Source organism: Peromyscus maniculatus, chromosome 18 (genome assembly GCF_049852395.1).
Source record: "Peromyscus maniculatus bairdii isolate BWxNUB_F1_BW_parent chromosome 18, HU_Pman_BW_mat_3.1, whole genome shotgun sequence".
NCBI classification, from domain to species: domain Eukaryota; kingdom Metazoa; phylum Chordata; class Mammalia; order Rodentia; family Cricetidae; genus Peromyscus; species Peromyscus maniculatus.
Genome location: NC_134869.1, coordinates 49,077,788 through 49,097,426, shown reverse-complemented (window position 1 = coordinate 49,097,426; position 19,639 = coordinate 49,077,788). Strand labels below are relative to the sequence as shown.

The window sequence follows — 19,639 nt, the reverse complement described above, 5'->3', positions numbered from 1 at the left end:
CACAATTAGATGACTACTGCGTGCATGAATGCATATAATCTTGACTGGCTAACTGTATATAATCCTGGAAAGAAAAGCTGTGCTGTGTGTGTGTGTGTGTGTGTGTGTGTGTGTGTGTGTGTGTGTGTGTGTGTGTGTGTCTGGGTTTTAGATGATGACCTTGAATTGCTGATCTTCCTGCGTGCTCTCGCTCTCACGCTCTCTCTCTCTCTCTCTCTTCACACACACACACACACACACACACACACACACACACACACACTACTGTGAACCTGTGAACTACCACCACCTAGATCATACAGTACTAAGCAAGCTCTCTACTTACGGATCTACATCCCCAGCCTACTGCATCAACTGTTTTTAAGAGCACGGAAGGATTCTTAAAACTCCAACCACAGCATTCCAGCTGGCCCCTGTGGAGGAGAATCTCACACCTGTAGAACGTTCTAGTTTTCTGGAAATGACGAGTCACCTCTGGAGTACACTTCAAACTAGTCCAAGCTCTTTATGGCGTCGGTAGGAGGAGAAAATGCAAAGTGTCGCAGGGAAATACACAAGGCGAGGGAAAACAAGGTGGAAAAGGCCAGAGGGAAACCTCTCTGACCCTCAGGGGGTAGGCCAGGCAAGAGGGATCTTTGACTTCCAAATTCATGCCATTAGCACATTCTACTGAAAATAAAGGACAGCCCTAGTCAACAGAGCCACCCGAGAAGTCAGAGGATAAAACCGCGATCCCACCCACCTCCAGCCCTTCACTGGGGTAAGATTAGCTGGTGGTTGAAATAAGGGCACCTGACTCCACTCTCGCCCTTCACTACCCTCCTTCTCCTCCCTTCAGCTTGGACATTGGACAGACCGAAAAGATTAGAACTTCCAAATCTTATAAATAAATCTTACTTCAAAAAGTACCCTATTAAAACTTGAAAGGGTTGGCAAGGACAACGTGGGCAGAGTTCCCCTCCACCAAAACCCCCACCCCTCAACGACTGGTTTCTCTTTTTCATCTCCAGAGCTCTGATAGAAACCTCCGGTGCGGGCCTGTTGTGTTTTTAGGAGCAACAAGTTGGTCCCGTTACAGTCTCTAAATCTGATGAGAGAGAGCATGGCCAGGCTAGCCAGGGTCCCTCCCTGGTGCGGCTTCCAGGGTCAGAAAGCCATGGGTTCAAAAGCCGACCTTACAAGTCGGGCCAAAGTGCCCCGTTTGGAAGACTTCCCTTTAAAAAAAAAAAACAATCACTGTCACGATCTGCGAAGCTGGCACAAGTTCCTGTACCGTCTTTTCCCAAGCCACGCTTCCCACGGCACCCTTCCTCCAAAAAAGGAAGAAAACCGGCGTGTAAAGCTCAGCTCCCTGGAGCTAAGTTTACCTAGGACGCCCGCAGCACCCGCAAACTGGACCAGGACTCGACTCCGGCAACCCAGACATCAGTGAGCGCCAACGCTCGCCCGGTCCCTTTGCCCTGCAGCGTGCCCGTGGTCTGGGGGGGCTTGCTCGGTCACCCCGGGGCGGGCCACCGCGTGCCCTCAGGCCACTCATGGCCCATCGGCCGGACTGCAGCAGCCAGGACGGCGCGGGGACCCGGCTGTGGCCCCTGAAGGGCCGTAGACGGAACAACCCCGAGCGGCCCGGACACCTCCAGGCTCCCGGAGCTGCACCCGCAGCCCGCAGCCCGCGCCCCCGACGAGCAGAGCGGCCCAGGCCATCTGGCTCCCTGCCCTTCCACCTCCTTCCCTTGCCGCGGGCGCCCCACGCCCACTACACAGGCTTCCCCGCACCTTTCGGGATCCGAAAGGGCAGAGGCCACCCTCTGCACCCCGCCCGCCGGCAGCCGAGCATCGGGCCGGCGGAAGGGGTGAGACACGTGGAGCCCGGACCACCCCACCACCCCCCACCCCCGGCCCTGGCGCACGCCACTCACCGGCTGACCCGAACGGGACTTGCCCGGAGGCGCTCTCCTGAAGAAGGAGGTCCTGGCGGTGAAGAAGAAGTCCTCCGCGTCCTCCTCGAGGCTGCTGTAGCCGCTGCTCATGCTGCTGGTCCCGTCGCGCGCAGGGGGCCTCTCCCCGGGGGCGCAGGCGGCCAGGCCGGGGTGCGGCGCCCGCCCGACCCCGCGAGGTTCCCGGCGAGGCGCGGCCCCCGAGCCGCCGGCCGCCCGTCCTGCTGCTGCTGCTGCTGCAGCTGCGGCCGCCGCTCAAGCCGCCCGTCTGGTCCGCCCGCCCCCCTTCCCGCGGGCTCCTCCGCCCTCCCCAGGCTCCTCCCCTCCTCGGGTGAGCCACGGCCCCGCCCCCTCCCGTGCCCCGCCCCCCGTCCAGGCCAGGCCCCGCCCCCCGCGAGCCAAGACCCTACCAAGCCCAGCCCAGTCCAGGTCCCGCCCTCCGAAGCCCCGCCCCCCCAGCGAGCCAAGACCCTATCAAGCCCAGCCCCAGTGCAGGCCCCGCCCCTGGGCGGCCAAAGCCCCGCCCAGATCCCCGCCCCTACCGACTGCTGCAGCTGTTGCGGAGCCCAGCCCCGCTCCGCGCGCGCGCAGGTGGGGCCCCGCCCCCGTCCCCCCCTAGCCACGCCCCTCCGGCCTAGCTCCCGAGCGCGGCGAGGGGGAAGTCGGGTTCGAGGGCCACCCCTGCTGGGACGGTGCTCAGGCGTGCTTCCTCCCGCAGCCTCCCGGAAATTGCAAATTCCTCAGTGACCCTCCTGTCCCCCCGCGACTGGGACCGAAGTTTTGGAGAGGGCGGGAATGCAACGGAGAACTTTTTGCACTTTCTCCATGGGGCTCGTCCTTGGTGGAGACGGTAGACCTACCGGCGTGCAGCGCGTCCCTCCCTGACCGTTATAAGTTAGCAGAGGTGGGTGGGGAAAGAGCGACCGGGGCTTATTCGAAATAAAACACCCTCTCTTGTTGGACCTCGGGCCGTACGGCTTTCCCGCCCCCCGTGGCGAAGGCGCATCCCAAACGTGAGTGGCTAAAGTCGTTGAGGTTTCAGAGGACGGACAAATCCCAGGATCACAGAACAATCCAATGCTTTTAGTTAAATGTACACTGCAAATGTCGCCTTCCGCTAGCAGCCCTTACTTACACGGTCACCTACAAGGGGCGAGTTAAATTGTGGGGGCAAGTTGATTAGACCCTTCTGTCCGCCCACACACCAGCTTCCCTTTGAAAAATAAAAAATCCTTGCAATCAGCTAAACTTTTAAAATGCGGCATTTTCTTTGCTTACGGTCACCTGAGGGTCGGTCGTTTTCACCTTGATGTGCCGGGAGTGACTCTCCTTGCAGAGACCTCGAAGGGAAAGGGGGTTTTGAAACTTCAAGAGAAGGGGAAAAAAAAATGGTGCCTGCGTCGTCCCTTCTACCCCTCCGGCGGAAAGGAGACCGGCTAATCCGGGCTTACTCACATGCCTAGTTTGCAAGATTCTCACTCCGGGGAACTCAACCCCAGAGGGACCTCAGAGTCACAGCCTGTTTGTTGCAAAGGCTTTCCATGAAGACTTCTTCCCAGCCACGGAACGACTGGGTAGCTGGAGAGCAGAGCCTAACTTTCTTGTTTCATTGGGTAGAAGCTGGCTCCTTGGGTATTTTTCACATAGCCAAATGTAAGAGAAGAGGACAATTACTTAATGCAAGATTTTTCTTGTTTGACTCTTACATCACTCAAATATTACCATATCGCAACAACAGTGTCTTCATTAAATACTCCAGTTGGAGTAATGGGTGTGTTAAATAATTTAGCGAGCTTATGTTATTATAAATTGAAAGGGTGGAGTCCCTTAGCCAGAACAAATTACTCCATCGATGACTGTTTTGAGGAAAAATATGCTCAAAGTACTTTATAATCTACCACACCAGAAAATAAAATGATGTTTTGAGCCTTAGCACGTGGTCACTGGTGCAGAGGCAGAAGCAGGCAAACCTCTGAGTTTGAGGCTAGCCTGGTCTACATAGCAAGTTCCATGCCACGTAGAGCACATAGAGAAACCCTATCTGAAAACAGAAAAGATTTTTCATGTTGTTTTTGAGCGGAAATGACTGGATAGAGTTTTATAGCTGTCAGCATTCTCATCAGAATCACTTGGGGTTGGTTTGTTGTTCTTGTTGTTTTGTTTGTTTGTTTTTTCAAAAGAAGGTTTCTCTGTGTAGCCCTGGCTGTCCTGGAACGTAGACCAGGCTGGCCTTGAACTTAGAGATCCACCTGCCTCGGCCTCCTGAGTGCTAGGATTAAAAGTAGGTGCCACCATCTTCGGACAAGGTGACTCTTTTTTGATTTTTAAACTTGATTAGTGTTTGTGTGTGTAGGCATTCCTGCCATGGCGTGCCTGTGGAAATCGGAGACAGCTTTGTGACGGCAGCCCTAGCCTCCTAACTCAGACAGCTGGGACTGTACCACAGGCACCTTTTGCTGGCCTAGCCATTCACTAGCCCTAAAAGAGTCACTTCTAAAAAAAAAAAGTCATGACTGGGGTAAGGTGTAGTCTAGGGGTAGAACATCTCCATAAATGGGGCCCTATGGTTTTGTTGCCCAGCCCTGAAGATTTAAAAAGATAAAAATAAAGTCACTGATTTCAAGCAACAAAAAGCAAAAGCTGCATAATTATCATATTTCTTTTTTCTTTCTTTCTTTCTTTCTTTCTTTCTTTTTTTTTTGTTTGTTTGTTTGTTTGTTTGTTTTTTTGAGACAGGGTTTCTCTGTGTAGCTTTGCGCCTTTCCTGAAACTCACAGAGATCCACCTGGCTCTGCCTCCTGAGTACTGGGATTAAAGGCATGCGCCACCGCCGCTCGGCTAATTATCATATTTCTGTATTTTTCACATAGCGGTTTTTTTTTTTTTGTGTGTGTGTGTGTGTGTGTGTTTGAGACAGAGTTTCTCTGTGTAGCCCTGGCTGTCCTGGAATTCACTCTGTAGACCAGGCTGGCCTGGAACTCAGAGATCCACCTGCCTCTGCCTCCTGAATGCTGAGATTAAAGGAGTGTGCCACCATACCACAGCTAACATAGCCACATTTTTAATGAAAGCTGAATTTAAGTTTTGACTCACAAAATCAGAATTTGTGAAAACTCAAAATGCCTTGTTAAGCAGTTAGACATTTTTAGCATTTAAAATTCAGAGAATAAATAACATAGAACAGACTCAGGCAAGCTCAGTTTTGAAAGGACTTATTGTCAGACACAGACCTGAATTTCTAAGTGGACTGAATCAATCACCATACATTTCCCACTGATATAGGAGCCTATTGGTTCCGATTTTCATTAAATGCCTACTAACCTTTTCTTTCCATGTTAATTGGGGAACAAGCTGAAAGGTTAGTAAATGTATACAAAGTAGCTTTATCAGAGCAGCAAGAAAAGGAATACAGACCATATTCTACAAATAGACATGGAGGCTAGAGAGCTAGTCCTGTCCATGTGCAGGGGGGGGGGGACGACGACGACAGGACATGGATGAGTGTTGGGAACTCCTATCTAAAGAGTAACAGGTCATCAGTAACAGAGGTCTTGCTCAGTGGTAGAGCACTTTCCTATCTGTGCGCAAGGCCCTGGGTTCAATCCCCAGCCTTGAAAAAAGAAAATGTAAAAGCGTAACAAACACAGAAAAGTCACTCTTCTAGAATGGTTTTGTTTTTCACCAGATTTGGAGCAAAGGGTGGATAAATCTTTGACCTCTTGGTGAAAAGTACTTGTTTGGTTACTGAGAGCAGAGAACAGAGTTAAATCATAGGAAACTCCAAACAAATAAACAAGGAGGTCCTTTTTTTTTTTCCACTCCTGAAATGAGCCAACATATTGTGAGGCAGGTCATGAAACACATGCATGATCTAAGCACATTTTTGTACCTGTAACGACAGGTGACGTTCTTACTGTGTGCTAAGGCGTAAGATAAAGTATCACAGATTCATCCTAAAGGTCACACTGACAGATGACCATTGCACTGGAGCCTGTGTGACATGGAAAAGGTATGACCTTGTGGGGCAGGCAGACCTGGGCCGGAATGACAACCCTCTTGCTTATTCTTTTGCTTCAGCTTTTTTTTTTTTTTTTTTTTTTTTTGAGACAAGGTTTCTCTGTGTAACCCTGGCTGTCTTGGATCTCGCTCTGTAGACCAGACTGGCCTCGAACTCACAGAGATCCTCCTGCCTCTGCCTCCCCAGTGCTGGGATTAAAGGTGTGTGCCACCACAGCCCAGCTCATCTTATTTTTTTTATTTTATGTGTTTGGGTGTTTTTCTGTATGTCTATTCAGTTATGTGAGTGCCTCAAGCCCAAGGAGGAAAGGTGTCAGATCCCCTGGAACACAGTTACAAACAATTGTGAGCCAACGTGTGGGGGCCGGGATTTGAACCCAAACACAGTTCTCTCTAGCCAGTGCTCTTAATTGCTAAGCCATCTCTCTGGTCCCTGTTGCTTCTTCTTTTATGACATTTTCCCTCCTTGAGACAGGGTCTCAAGCTCTGGAACTCACTATGTAGACCAGGCCTCGAACTCACAGAGGTCAGTCCGCCTCTGCCTCCTGAGCATTGGGATTCAAGGTGCAGGTCTGTTCCTGGTTCTTGTATGCCTTGTGAGTAGCTACTCTGAAACAGGTTTGTCCTCAGGAAAATGGGAATAACAGAATAACAACGTTCCCATTTTATTCTCTTTGGGTTACTATAAGGAGTAAGTGAGAGAAGACACCTAAAGCCCTTGACATAGAACGGGGTGAGGCAACTATGAGTCTTTTTACCCTAAAAATTGGACCTTGATGCAGACTTTAGCATCTTTCACCCGCCTCTTTGATCACTAAATGTTTTAGCCCGAGAATCCTCCCTGGATAAAAGGGTCAGCGGCAGCTCAGGGGTGAGGCTTAATGTTCAGTCTGTTGTGGTTGCCTCTGTGCTGGCTGGTTTTGTGTGCCAACATGACACAAGCTGGAGTCATCAGAGAGGAAGGAGCCTCAGCTGAGTAATGGCCTCCCTGAGATCCAGCTGTACGGCATTTCCTCAATTAGTGAGGGATGGGGGAGGGCCCAGCCCATGGTGGGTGGGGTCACCCCTGGGCTGGTGGTCCTGGGTTCTATCAGAAAGCAGGCTGAACAAGGCATGGGAAGCAAGCTAGTTAGCAGGACCCCTCCGTGGCCTCTGCATCAGCTCCCGCCTCCAGGTTCTTGTCCTGCTAGAGTTCCTGTTCTGACTTCCTTCAGTGATGAACAGTGATGTGGAAGTGTGAGCCAAATAAACCCTTTCCTCCCCAGCTTGCTTTTTGGTCATGGTGTCTCATTGTAGCAATAGAAGCCCTGACTAAGACACCTTCCCCTACCACAGACAGCTTTCAGTGTGGGCCGATCTCACACAGCCACCTATTGAGACACTACCTCGGGAGAGAAATCTTGCTGGGTGGCTTTTTGGAACCATTTCATCACCTTGAAAAAAAGGCATCCCTCTGGACTTCACACACTTAATGTGGCACCTGGGAATTCTGGAGCCAAATTATGGACCCAAGGGACACCCTGAATCTGGCAAAGCTGAACGATGAAAGGGACTTCTTGGGTCTTGGAATTAACCAGCTTTGAAGCTGCCCTACTTAAGACTTGTTATGTGAGACAATGTTTTCTTAGCTTGGCAGGGTAGCATACACCCATAGTCCCAGCCACTCAAAAGGCCCTTGGGGCAGGAGGATTGCTTAAGCCCAGGAGTTTATAGCCTAGATGGGCCAATGTAATGAGAACCTCATCTTAAGATAAATAAAGAAAAAAAAATGGCGCGCTAAAATTTCTCTTAAAAATTCTCAGGGAGGGGATAGGGAGGTCCTTCGGCAGTCAGGAATCCTTGCTACTCTTGGAAAGAACACAATCTCTAAACCCAGCACCTACGTCAAACCATTCACAACTGCCTGTAACTCCAGCTCCGGGGATCTGATGCCTCTGGTCTCCACAGGCACCCACACATATACACGTACACAGAGAGACACATACACACAGAGACACCTACATAAATACAAATAATTTTAAATCTTTTTTTTTTAACTCTAGGAGAGAGCTGGGTATGGTGGCACACCCCTCTTCTAGCAGCACTCTGAGGCAGGGGCAGGAAGATCACCAAGTCTGAGGCAAGCATTGTCTACACACTGAGTTCCAGGCCGATCAGGACTGGGTAGCAATTCCTGTCTCAACAAAGAGACAACACAACAATTTCCAGTACAGTCAGAACTAAAAAGAAAGAGTGTGGATAAGAGCATGTACTGTTTTCGAAGAGGACCTGAGGACAGTCCCCAGCACCCACATCAGGTAGCTCACAGCTGCCAGTAATCACAGCTCCAGGGGAGGGAACTCTTTTCTGGCCTCCAGAGACACCTACCCTCACATGTACATACCTCCACCACACATACATGCACATATAGCTAAATATAAAAATAAATCTTTTTTTTTTTTTCCCATGGACGTGGATTACTTCAAGGCCAGAAGAAAATCATTTAGGGTAGCCTTTCTGGCCGTCAGTGTCGCCTGTTTGGTTCAGTCCCTGTGATCATGGCTGTCACTTTGGTAACTTCCATTTCGTTCACGACAAGAAAAAAGATGAAGCCATACAACTGAAAGGCAGAACGTTTGGTGGCTAAGTACCTCGTAGGCTGGGGAATCGGAAGGGCGGGGTTCAAATGTGTGCGGAGGTGGTGTATGACCCAGAGTAGGTAATCTAACTCCAGCAAAACCTCATCCCACATGGAGAAAGTGAGAGCATAATAGCACTCATGGTATATATAGCATTCTTCCAGAGATGAAATCAACCAAGGCACGAAGAAGGCAGCACCTGACTCGTGACAGCTCGGTGAACGTAAGCCCGTGGGGTTAGCAGCTCCGTATCTGCAGTCTCAGAAGCTTGGAAAATCATGTGCTACCCGTGACCCTGAGGCTCCCTCAGTGGAGAGCACAGAATGGAGAAGGGGAGGGAAAAAAAGACTTCCCTATGTCAATTCAACAGACCTTGGACCTACTAAACCAAACTGAAACATTTCCAAAATGATGTCCACAGTCTGATACAGATCCGAGTAGATCCCACCTCAGTGTCCGTGTGTCCTGTCACCACAGTGAGGCTTCACTTACCAGAGTGCTTAACTAGTTGCCTTCCCTCAGACCTCAGGGCCCTGGACTGACAGTGACTCATCCCCTGATAGTCATTGGTCTTTAAAAGATAAGAAACAAAGTCGGGGGGGGGGGGGCTGGAGAAACAGCTCAGTGTTTAAAGCATTGGCTGCTCTTCCAGAGAACCCCTCAATCCCAAACATCCACATGGCCGCTCACAACCATTGATAACTCCAGTTCCAGGGGATCTGACTGCTTCTCCTGGCCCCTTCAAGCATGATGTGTGCATGTGGCACACAGATATTGGGGTGGTTTGAATGAGAATGGCCCTTAGGGGCTTGTGTGCTTGGTCCCCAGTTGGTGGAACTGTTTGGGAAGGATTAGGGGTGTGGCCTTGTTGGAGGAGATGTGTCAGTGGGGGTGGGATTTGAGGTTTCCAAGGACTTACACCATTCCCAGTGACCTCTTTCTCTCTTTTCTTTTCTTCCTCTCTCTCTCTTCCTCCCTCTCCCTCCCTCTCCCTCCCTGTCTCTTTGTTTATGGATAAAGAGGTGAGCTCTCTGCTGTTCCTGCCTCCATGCCTTTTCTCGGACTCTCACCCTCTGAAACCCGAAGGCCAATCAAAGGCTTTCCTTTATTAGTTGCCCGGGTGTTTTGTCACAGTAACAGAAACTCATACGAACATGTAAGCAGGCAAAACACCCATACACACAAACAAAATAAGTTAAAAAGTTTTAAAAAAGAAGCAAAACAGGGCCTGAGCACTTAGCTTAGCCACACATGTAGCTCAGTGGCAGGGTACATGCTTAGCATGCACAAGGCCAGTGCCCAGCACTAACCAGGAAAAGAAGAAAAGACAAATACAAAGCTTTCAGGAGCTGAAAGGAGGATCACAGTTCTTGGGCTATGATAGGTGCATAGTTCCAGGCTATCCCAGACTATACACACACACACACACATATAAACATACATACATACATATACATACACACATATACATACAAACATACGCATACACATATGCACATACATACATACATACAAAAAAAACCACACCACACTTAAGAAACTTAAGAACAATGACAAACCTCCAGAAGAGGGAATCCGTGCCTGGTCCTGTAAACCCAGTCAAAAACTCATGGCTGTGGAGATCATTGACTATCGGCAGATCTTGACCACAGGGCGTCAAACTGTCTCCCGAATATCTGTGTTTATACTTATGGACAAAGCTTCTCTTCGCAGTGAACGAGGAGGACTATAGACTTAGGGCTGCTCGGGGTGCTGAGAAGAAGTGCTTTGGAGTTGCTCGGTTCCTAAGCAGGATGCTCACGCCACCACCTTTAAGGCGTCAGGAACACTGAGGAAGAGGGGGTGGAAAGAACGTAAAAATTGGAAGAAAGGCAGAAGAGCTGCCGAAAGCCATCTTCTGGGCGTGACACAACCCTTGCCATCATTATTTTACCCTAGCTGCTGTGGCCTGCGCTGGGCGGGCCCCACACAAGACCAGACTTCTCAACGGTTAGTCAGGGATGAAGGAGGGGCTCCTGTGTCCCTACTGCTCCCTGATGAACTACTGGATGCTGGTGGATTCTGGAGGAAGGACAGTCATTTTTTTCAGGAGTGCACCTACTTAGTGAGCACACTAGGTTCTGATGGAGAGAGAGCTCCAAACCCAGGTCACAGGGGCAACTCTGGTTGAACTAAGTGGGACACACACACACACACACACACACACACACACACACACACACACAAGACATGATTAGGGGAAAGAAATTTGTAGGGAGAAATGGGGATTGAGGGTTAGGAAATAAAGAGGGTGAGGGTACTCAAAATGCATTTTATATATAAATAAACAGATGTATTTATTGAAAAAAAAGAGTAAAGTGTCTTGCTTAGTTAATGTCTATTGCTGTGAAGAGACACCATGACCATGGCAACTCTTACGAAGGAAAACCTTTAATTGGGGCTGGCTTACTGTTCAGAGGTTTAGTCCATGATCAGCTTGGCGGGAAGCATGGCAGCGTGCAGGCAGACATGGTGCTGGAGAAGGAGCTGAGAGTCCTGCATCTGGATCCACAGGCAGCAGGAAGAGAGAGAGACACTAGGCCTGGCTTGAGCTTTCGAAACTCCAAAGCTCGCCCCAGTAACACGCTTCCTCCAACGAGGCCACACCCACCCCAAGAAGGCCACGCCTCCTAATCCCTGTCCGGCGGCACCACTCCATAATGACCAAACCTTCAAATCTATGAGCCTATGGGGGCCATTTGTATCCAAACCACCACAGGTCTCAAGTTAGGCCATGGGAGTCAAGAAGATGCCCGCAATTCTTCGAGGAAGATCGGTCAAAGTGGCTGAAACTATCGAGAACGGCTTCAATAAGGTCTAGATGGATGCGATTCGGATATAATCCTGGGTTGGACACTGTGGGAAGAAGGTAGGAACATCAGCTCTTCTACGGCTAACAGTTCATTTCCCCAAGGAAATATAAATGGAAAAAGAGCAAAATCGTTCCAGAGTAGAAGTAGATTTACGGGGACAGGAGACGCGGCTCAGCAGTTAGGAGCACTCACTGCTCTTGCAGAGGATCTGGGTTTCGTTCCCAGCACCCATGAGGAGCTCACAACTGCCTGTAACTCCAGCTTCAGGGGACTGGGCACCTTTCACTGTCCTCCTCAGGTGCTGTACCCATGTGGTGCACATACAGACGAGCAGGCGCGCAAAAACATAGTGTGGTATTTTAAAGGCATTTGAGGCTGAGGAGATGCCTCAGAGGGTAAAGTACTTGCTGCGTGCGCATGAGGCTCTAAGTTCAAATCCCGAGCAGCTACATGGAGAGCCACATGTGACCGACAGCATCTATAATCCCAAGGTTGGGAGGCCGAGACAGGAGGCCCCCGGGGGCTCCCTGGCCAGCCACTCCAGCCACATCGGTAAGCTCCAAGGTTAGTGAGAGATCAGTCCCCCAAAATAAAGTATACTTGTTGATCATGGTGGTGCACACCTTTAATCCCAGCACTCAGGACTCAGAGGCAGGAGGAGCTCTGTGAGTTTGAGGACATCCTGGTCTACATAGCAAATTACAGGACAGTCAGAGCTATGTAGTAAAACCCTGCCTCAAAATAATAATAATGAAACTAATAATCATAATAATATACTTGATATTGACCTCTGGCCTCCATGCACACATACACCTGGACACACATGTACATTGCACTTGTGTATAGCACACACACACATACAAACACATAAGCATGCACACATACACAACTTTTGCATAAATTACAGCTTCATAAATTTGAAAAAACCAATACCACACTAACCCACTGGGGTCTAAGATATTCATTGGTAATTTCCATTTGCAATTACCTATGCTAGGTCACAGTTGAGAAAAAAAAAGCCAGAGGAAAAAGATGAGTGCACACCTGGAGAATAAAATACAGGGTTCTGGCTTCCCTCAGAGGAGATGAAAACAAACAGTACTAACATTTAGATTATTTGGGCAAATATACGGGGTTCTCAAAAGTCATTTGAAATTAAAAATCCTAAGGGTTGTTCACCAGATAATTGGAGATAACATACCATGATAAACACACACTTTGATTAGTAATGCATTTTTGTTTTTTATTGTTTTGTTTGTTTGTTTTTGTTTTTCCAGGCATGGTTTCTCTGTGTAACCCTGGCTGCCCTGGAACTCACTCTGTAGACCAGGCAGGCCTCGAACTCACAGAGATCCGCCTGCCTCTGCCTCCCGAGTGCTGGGACTAAAGGTGTGTGCCATTAGACCTGGTGACGCTGAACTTCTGATCCTGCTGCCCCCACCTCCCAAGTTCTGGGATGGCAGGTGTGTGCCACTCTGCTCCATCTAGGTGGTAGTGGGGATCAAAGCGTAACACATCGTGTTTCCAGGTGAGTACTTGACCGACTTGGTACTGTCTCCAAGCCAGTACCAGTTTATTCATGTTCAGTTGAAGATATCCTACAGGAAAGGGGGGATATGTAAAACAGTTGCATATATATATATATTTAATTTCAGAAATATTATCCCTAAAGAAGGCCCCTTGGATAAGGAAAGAACTTTCCCTGAACATTACTCAAGGTCTTGCTGTACTGCAGACACTATTCTAGAAGCTTGAGCTATAGGAATTCACTGAAGCCTTATAAATTCCCCAGTGACCCTGATCAAAGGGCCAAGTTGTCTTCACACCTAAGGTCACCTCTGAACCACCGTGTCCCTGGCTTGTGGGGCCCAGCCACTTGAGGGGAAGAGTGAGCCAGCCTCAAAGAAAAATTCCAGAAGGTTTCTGCTGCCCGTCAATGATTTACTAGGTATTGATTTCAGGGATGTTGTAAGAGATGTGGCATCGGCGTGAGCAGATGAGAAATATTTGCTATTCGGATTGTGGGAAAGGGCCAGTGAGATGGTTCAGTCGGAAAAGGTGCTTGTCACCAAGCTCGATGACCTGAGCTCGCTCCCCTCTGACCTCTACACGAGCACTGTGGCATGCATGCATACATACACACATGCACACATACACACATGCACACATACACACATGCACACACGCACACACACACATGCACACACACATGCACACATACACACATGCACACACACACATGCACACATACACACATACACACATGTACAGATAAATAAATGGTGGGTTGTTTTGTTGTTGTTGTTGTGTTGTTTGTTTTTTTTTTTTTAAGTTTGCGAGAGAACAGAAATTTTCATTCAGATAATCATGGCACTGAACTTCTCAACATCTATTGGTTGTTCGTTCATATAAGGGTTCCTCTGTGTAGTCCAGGCTGGCTCTGAATGTGTGATTCTCCTGCCTAAGCTCTCTAAATGCTAGGGTGACAGTTGTGTGCTACATTGGCCTGGCTTTCCAATACTTATTTTGACTGTTCCTTCTACACACACAAACACACAAGCATGCACACATCCACAACTTTTGCATAAATTACAGCTTCATAAATTTGCTGGGCCACACAGGTCCTTCTCCTCATCCACATGCACTTGCTAAGGGCTGTTAGCTCCCCAGCTCTTATTCTGGCCAGGTAGGGTGATTCTGAATTCTTTGTTTGTCCTGGGATATTTGTCCAAGTTATGGCCAGTTCCCATAGCAGGGCTTTTTACAGGCAGCTACATCTGTGAGACACACGGGGTCCTCAGATAGATGTCACCACCCACAGATTCCATCTCAGGCAGCAGCTTCAGGTGAACAGAACAGTTTTCTTTCTTTTTTTTGGGGGGGGGGAGTGGTTTTTGAGACAGGGTTTCTCTGTGTAGTTTTGGTGCCTATCCTGGATCTTGCTCTGTAGACCAGGCTGGCCTCAAACTCACAGAGATCCGCCGGGCTCTGCCTCCCAAGTGCTGGGATTCAAGGCGTGCGCTGCCACCACCAGCCAGCTCAGAACAGTTTTCTTGTAGATAAGCATCCCAGAGAGATAATGCTCCCTTAGTTTTATTTATTTATTTATTTTTACCAGAGTGAGGTAACAGTGGCTGTAGATTCCGCGAAAGATGCCCAGAGCAGCTTAAATTGAGCAGAACACATCCAGAAAGGGGAGCCTGGCTAGGGAGGCCGGCCTGCAGGGATGCTGTGGTTGGCTGATGTGGATCGCCCGTGTGACTGGGGCATCCGGTCTTTCACTGCTTCAGATGCTGACACCTCACTACATCTGTAGAACAAGGGGAACCGGGCAAGACATAAAAGAGGTATCAAATTGGTACCCGCCTTCCCAAACCTTGTAATTTAACTGGGAAAATTATATCATAATGGCCGGTGGTCTGTAATTAGCCAATCAATAAGTCTTTTAAGACTATCAAAATATAAAATAAAGATCAGAAGAACATGATAAGAGTTGGTCTGGGAAGCCTTCCGTGTAGGTGGTACCTTTTTTGTCTGAAGTGAGAGAGCCAGAAGGGAGAAAAGAGGTCACTTGCAAAAAGTCAAGCCACAAACTATGTGCACATAAGATGTAAAACTGGGAAGTATCATAAATAAAACTGAGTGGGGTTTGAGTGTAGGTAGCTCCGAGACAGAGAGTATGTTCAACATTCGGAAGGGTCTGGGTTCAAATGCCAGCACCAAGAAGAAAGAGCAGGGGACAACAGAAGAAAAGGGAGGAAAAAAGAAAAAAACAATTATTGAAAAACCAGACGCGGTAGCCTCTGTCCATAATTCCAGCAGTAAAGAGGCTGAGGCAGGAGGATGATGAGTTGGAGGCTCGTCTGAACTATGTAAGGAGTTCATGCCTGACCTGGAACTCATCGTGTAGACCAGTGGTCATCAAATCCACAGTGATCCGCCTGCTTCTGCCTCCCCGGTGCCCGGGATTAAAAGCAAGCACGCCCCCCCCCCCCCCCAGTCCTCAAGCCCAGTCCCAGCCCCCTACTGAAAACACTAGAATTGCTATAGAAGAGTTGCCCATACACGCTGAAAGCCAAGTTCCGAAAAGCACCCTGAGGAAGTGAGTGAGGCTTTCTCTACGAGCAGGAATTTGGAAAGAGTCAGGACGTGACATAAAGAACAGTGTCAGGCTGGTAGCCGGGGGGCAATGTCGTAAGAGCACTGGACAGGGACAAACAAGCTCTGCCCACAGCTTGGGTAACTTCCCTTGTTTATCATGGCAACCTGCAGTGCAGAGCATGGCTTCGGGCTGGCCACGGGGAAACACAGCCCAGGTTTTTGACCTTTGTTAATCATTGACTGATGTCAAAAGCAGATCTCTCTCTCTCTCTCTCTCTCTCTCTCTCTCTCTCTCTCTCTCTCTTTTAGGTTGTGGATGTGTGGGGCAAACCACAGATGGGGGGCAGCAGCGAGGAACGGGGCCATTTCTGAAGAAGGTGGGTAGGTTTGCTATTTCTACCATGCGTCTAAGAGGGAGGAAGCGTTTGCTCCAGAATATGCCGCTCCAAAATATGCCGCTCTGGTATGAGGAATATTTTGAGTTGAAAGCAACTGAAGAGCAGCACACTCAGGAGAATGTCTAAAAATAGAGCGTGCATTTCTCTGCCCTACGACTGGGCTGTAGCTCAGAGCTGTAGTGTGCCGTTAGCATGCACAGGTCTGTTGGTTCAATCCCTAGCAACACACACACACACACACACACACACACACACACACACACACACACACACACGCACACACGCACGCACGCACGCACGCGCGCGAAGTTTCTACTTAAAAAATAATTTCTCTTCTGTTGTACCAGGAAGGGAAGGGATATGGCTTTTTGCTTGTTTGTTTTCGTTTTTTTTGAGACAATGTCCTCTGTATTCCAAAAAAAAAAAAAATTGTATGTACAATAATAATACATCTTCTCCCCTCCCACCATACATATTCAAGCTTTAGAATATATTTGTTTCCAATACAAAAGAGGTGTGTAGCTCAGACAGCTGCCTAGCAGGCACAAGGCCCTAGGGTCAATCCCCAGCCCTGCAAAACAAACAAGAGCATGAAGGACAGTTATGAGGTGTCTGTTGAAAGAAATGTTTGTATTAAATCATGGTCGTAGTAGCCGTAAGGAAGCACAGCGGCGTGACAAAATATAATAGACCAAGTCAGAAGGCAAACGGCAGGAACTATTATAATTTTAATCTATTACGTATTTACGTGTGTGTGTGTGTCCATACACGTGTGTGTAGATACGTGAGATGGTGTCAGATCCTATGGAGCTGAAGTTACAGCCACTTGAGAGCTGCCCAGCGTGGTTACTGGGAACCGAACTCTGGTCCTCTGAAAGAACAGCAAGGGCCATCAACAGTCAAGCCAGCTTTCCAGGCCCAGGAACGGTTGAAATCTTGATTGCGATCGTGGCGGATCATGCAATTGTTTGTTTGTGTATCAGACTGTGTTGAACGATCCCCTGAGAGTGTGAAACCTGCTGTAGGCATGTATAGGACGCAAGGATTTTTTCCCCCTTAAGTACATAAACGTCTAGTTATGGGGTCCACACGGGCCTTGAACTTGCCCTTTCGGCCTCAGCTTCCCTAGTGCCGGCACGCTCCGATGACAACGTGGACCGCCACACCCAGCTGGCACCGCTATTTATAACAAGCAGAGAGTGCTTGCTTAGCATGCGTGAGATCTCCAGCCCTTCCAGAATAAAAATAGGACCACAGGACGTCTCAGTGGGCAAATAAAGGTCCTGGGCACCAAGCCTGAGGACCTAAGTCCGTTCCCCAGAACCCAACAGAGGAAGGAGATAAATGATCCCACAAGGGGTCCTCAGATATTGGCACGTGCCATGGCAGCACACTCTAAGTAAAATGTGATTTAAAAGTTATAAGGAAAAGAAAACACCAGAATATCCATAAGTGACTCAATTGGTTAAAATAAATATTATATAAACCATAAGAAATCACAGTCTCCATATGTTGACATGATATTGGCATTATCTTTAGAGAGTGCCTTTTTAAAATGACTTATTTGGAAGCTGGAGAGATGGCTCAGTGGTTGAGAGTACTTGGTTCTCTTGCAGAGGACCCAGGTTCGATTCCCAGCATCCATATGATGGCTTACACCTGGCTGAAACTCCAATCCCAGGAGATCTGACACCCTCTTCTGACCCCCTCAGACACTAGGCATGGAGGGGGTACACAAACACATGTCAGCACAACACTCATATGCATAAAATAGTAAAATAAACCTTAAAAAAAAAAAAACTTCTTTGAAACGCACGTGGTGGCATTTGGGAGGCAGGGGCAGGAAGGAGATCAGAAGTTCAAGGTCATCCTTGGCTACGTAGTGAATTTGAGGCCAGTCTGAGCTACACAAGACCCTGTCTCTAAACAAAACAAACAAAACCAAAATTGCATGGAACAGTGTCTCTAAAACAGAATATGCCTCAATTATTTCCTCTGGTTATTCAGAGAAACCGCAGACGGCAGTCGTAGAAACGGTTCTGAAAAATCCAACCTTTTATAAGAGAAATTTGTATGTATTATACAACAGTGGCCGTTAGAGATACAGGCATGTCCCTCTTTCTTCCTAGGAGGAGCTTTTTCCCCAGGGAAGAGGACCACGTGATCTAGACCGATGACCACAGGTGACTGTCACCCAGGACAGCTCATCTGTGTAACAGTCACTGTTTGCCGCTACCTCCAGCCCCTAACCTCTCGTAGACTGTCACCTCCCATGACTTCAGAAACCCCTGTGGCTCTAAGCTCCATGTGAAGGTCGGCTGTGCGGCTGCTATCCGAGTTTAATAACTTTTTTGCACATATATGAGTTATTTGGAATTATGCATGCATATGTGTGTGTGTGTGTGTGTGTGTGTGTGTGCGCACTCGCGCGTGCACATGAGTGTCCTTGAGCATGCTCAGTGAGCACTCTACTGTTTCACTACATCTCCAGTCCACAAAATATCTTTCCAAAGAAGCCACTGCATGTGTGCAAAAGTCAGAGGACAATCTGTGGAAACTGGTTCTCCTTTGTCCCACTCAGGGTCCAAGGACGAACTTCACAGGTGGACTACTTATCTAGTCAGGTTTGGCAGCGAGCACCTTCACCTGCTGAGCCATACTCTGTGAGTTTTTTAAATAAACATCCGAAGGAGAACAATCACGGCCACTTGCTTCGGGTGGGACCAGACCCCGGGCGAAGAAACATGGAGGCACCCTTTCATCTTCAAAGTTCTTTCAATGTCTTAAAGCCAGACACAGCTTCACAGTGTCATTGAGGGGGCTTCCAGCTAATGGCTGCATCCCCACGTGGAGAGATTACATGGCAGAGTATGGTAATGATAGCTCCATGTGTCGTGGGCCACGCTTTTTAAAATGCCCCCCGGCACTTTCTCATGAACTTATCTTAGCCTAGAGGGTCTATAATTACTTCCTCTTCAGAGGTGGGAAACCCGAGTGTTCTCGAAGATAAGTCTATCTCCCCATCATAGTCCAACTGACACTCAAGTCACACCTAGAGCCCAGAGGAGACGAACGCGTCGCTGAGTCTAGAGTTCCCACTGCAGGTTTTACTCCTTAGGTGGTACCACTTAGAAAGATCCCCTCCAAACCCTACATTTTATGTGTAATGAACAGTCTAGAACGAGTTAAAAACCTCTTAGCGTGTGTTTCCCATCCTCTTCCCCTTTCAATGAAATGAAGGGTGTCTCCTCCCCTTTATTTGAGAGTCAAGTTCATGGGCTTGTGTCTACAAAGTAATTATGGGGAGCACAGTGCTTACTCCAGCTCTCTGTGGGCAGACTTGGTCTCACTTCCTAAAGAGACTTGAAGTGCTCAGTTAATAATGCCCAGAATAGTCGCATGGGGATTAGTACAGAGCAACCTGACGTCCCAAGCATATCTTGTCTTTTTAGGAAAAAGGCTATCGATTGCGACCAGAATAGCCAAATGTTTTTATGGTTGCCCCCACTGCTATGGGAGGCCTTAATTGTTGAACTGTTGTCTTTAGTATTTAGTTATAGAGGGACATCCTTGAATACTTGATTACCACAAATGTTTGTTTGCCTTATTTTGATTGAAATAGTGTCTCATGTAGCCCAGGCAGGCCTAGAATTGGCTATGTAGCTGAGACTAGCCTTAGATTCATGATCTCCTGTCTCTACCTCCCAAGCAGTGAA

The 19,639-nt window shown here is 48.4% G+C and overlaps 1 protein-coding gene and 1 long non-coding RNA gene across 2 annotated transcripts in view; one reads left to right on the top strand and one right to left on the bottom strand.

Moving 5' to 3' along the window:
* Rassf3 (Ras association domain family member 3) overlaps positions 1-2,192 on the bottom strand; it is a 64,418-nt gene extending 62,226 nt beyond the window's left edge. The window contains exon 1 of the mRNA XM_006973343.4: positions 1,920-2,192. Within this exon, the coding sequence (XP_006973405.1) occupies positions 1,920-2,030 (111 nt within the window). The 5' untranslated portion in view covers positions 2,031-2,192. The remainder of the gene's footprint in view (positions 1-1,919) is intronic.
* A 13,633-nt stretch (positions 2,193-15,825) lies between these two features.
* Positions 15,826-18,283, top strand: LOC107400749 (uncharacterized). Its single transcript, XR_006065218.2, has 2 exons — positions 15,826-15,902; positions 18,053-18,283. It is a non-coding gene; the product is annotated as an uncharacterized LOC107400749 (long non-coding RNA).
* Positions 18,284-19,639: the final 1,356 nt, after the last annotated feature.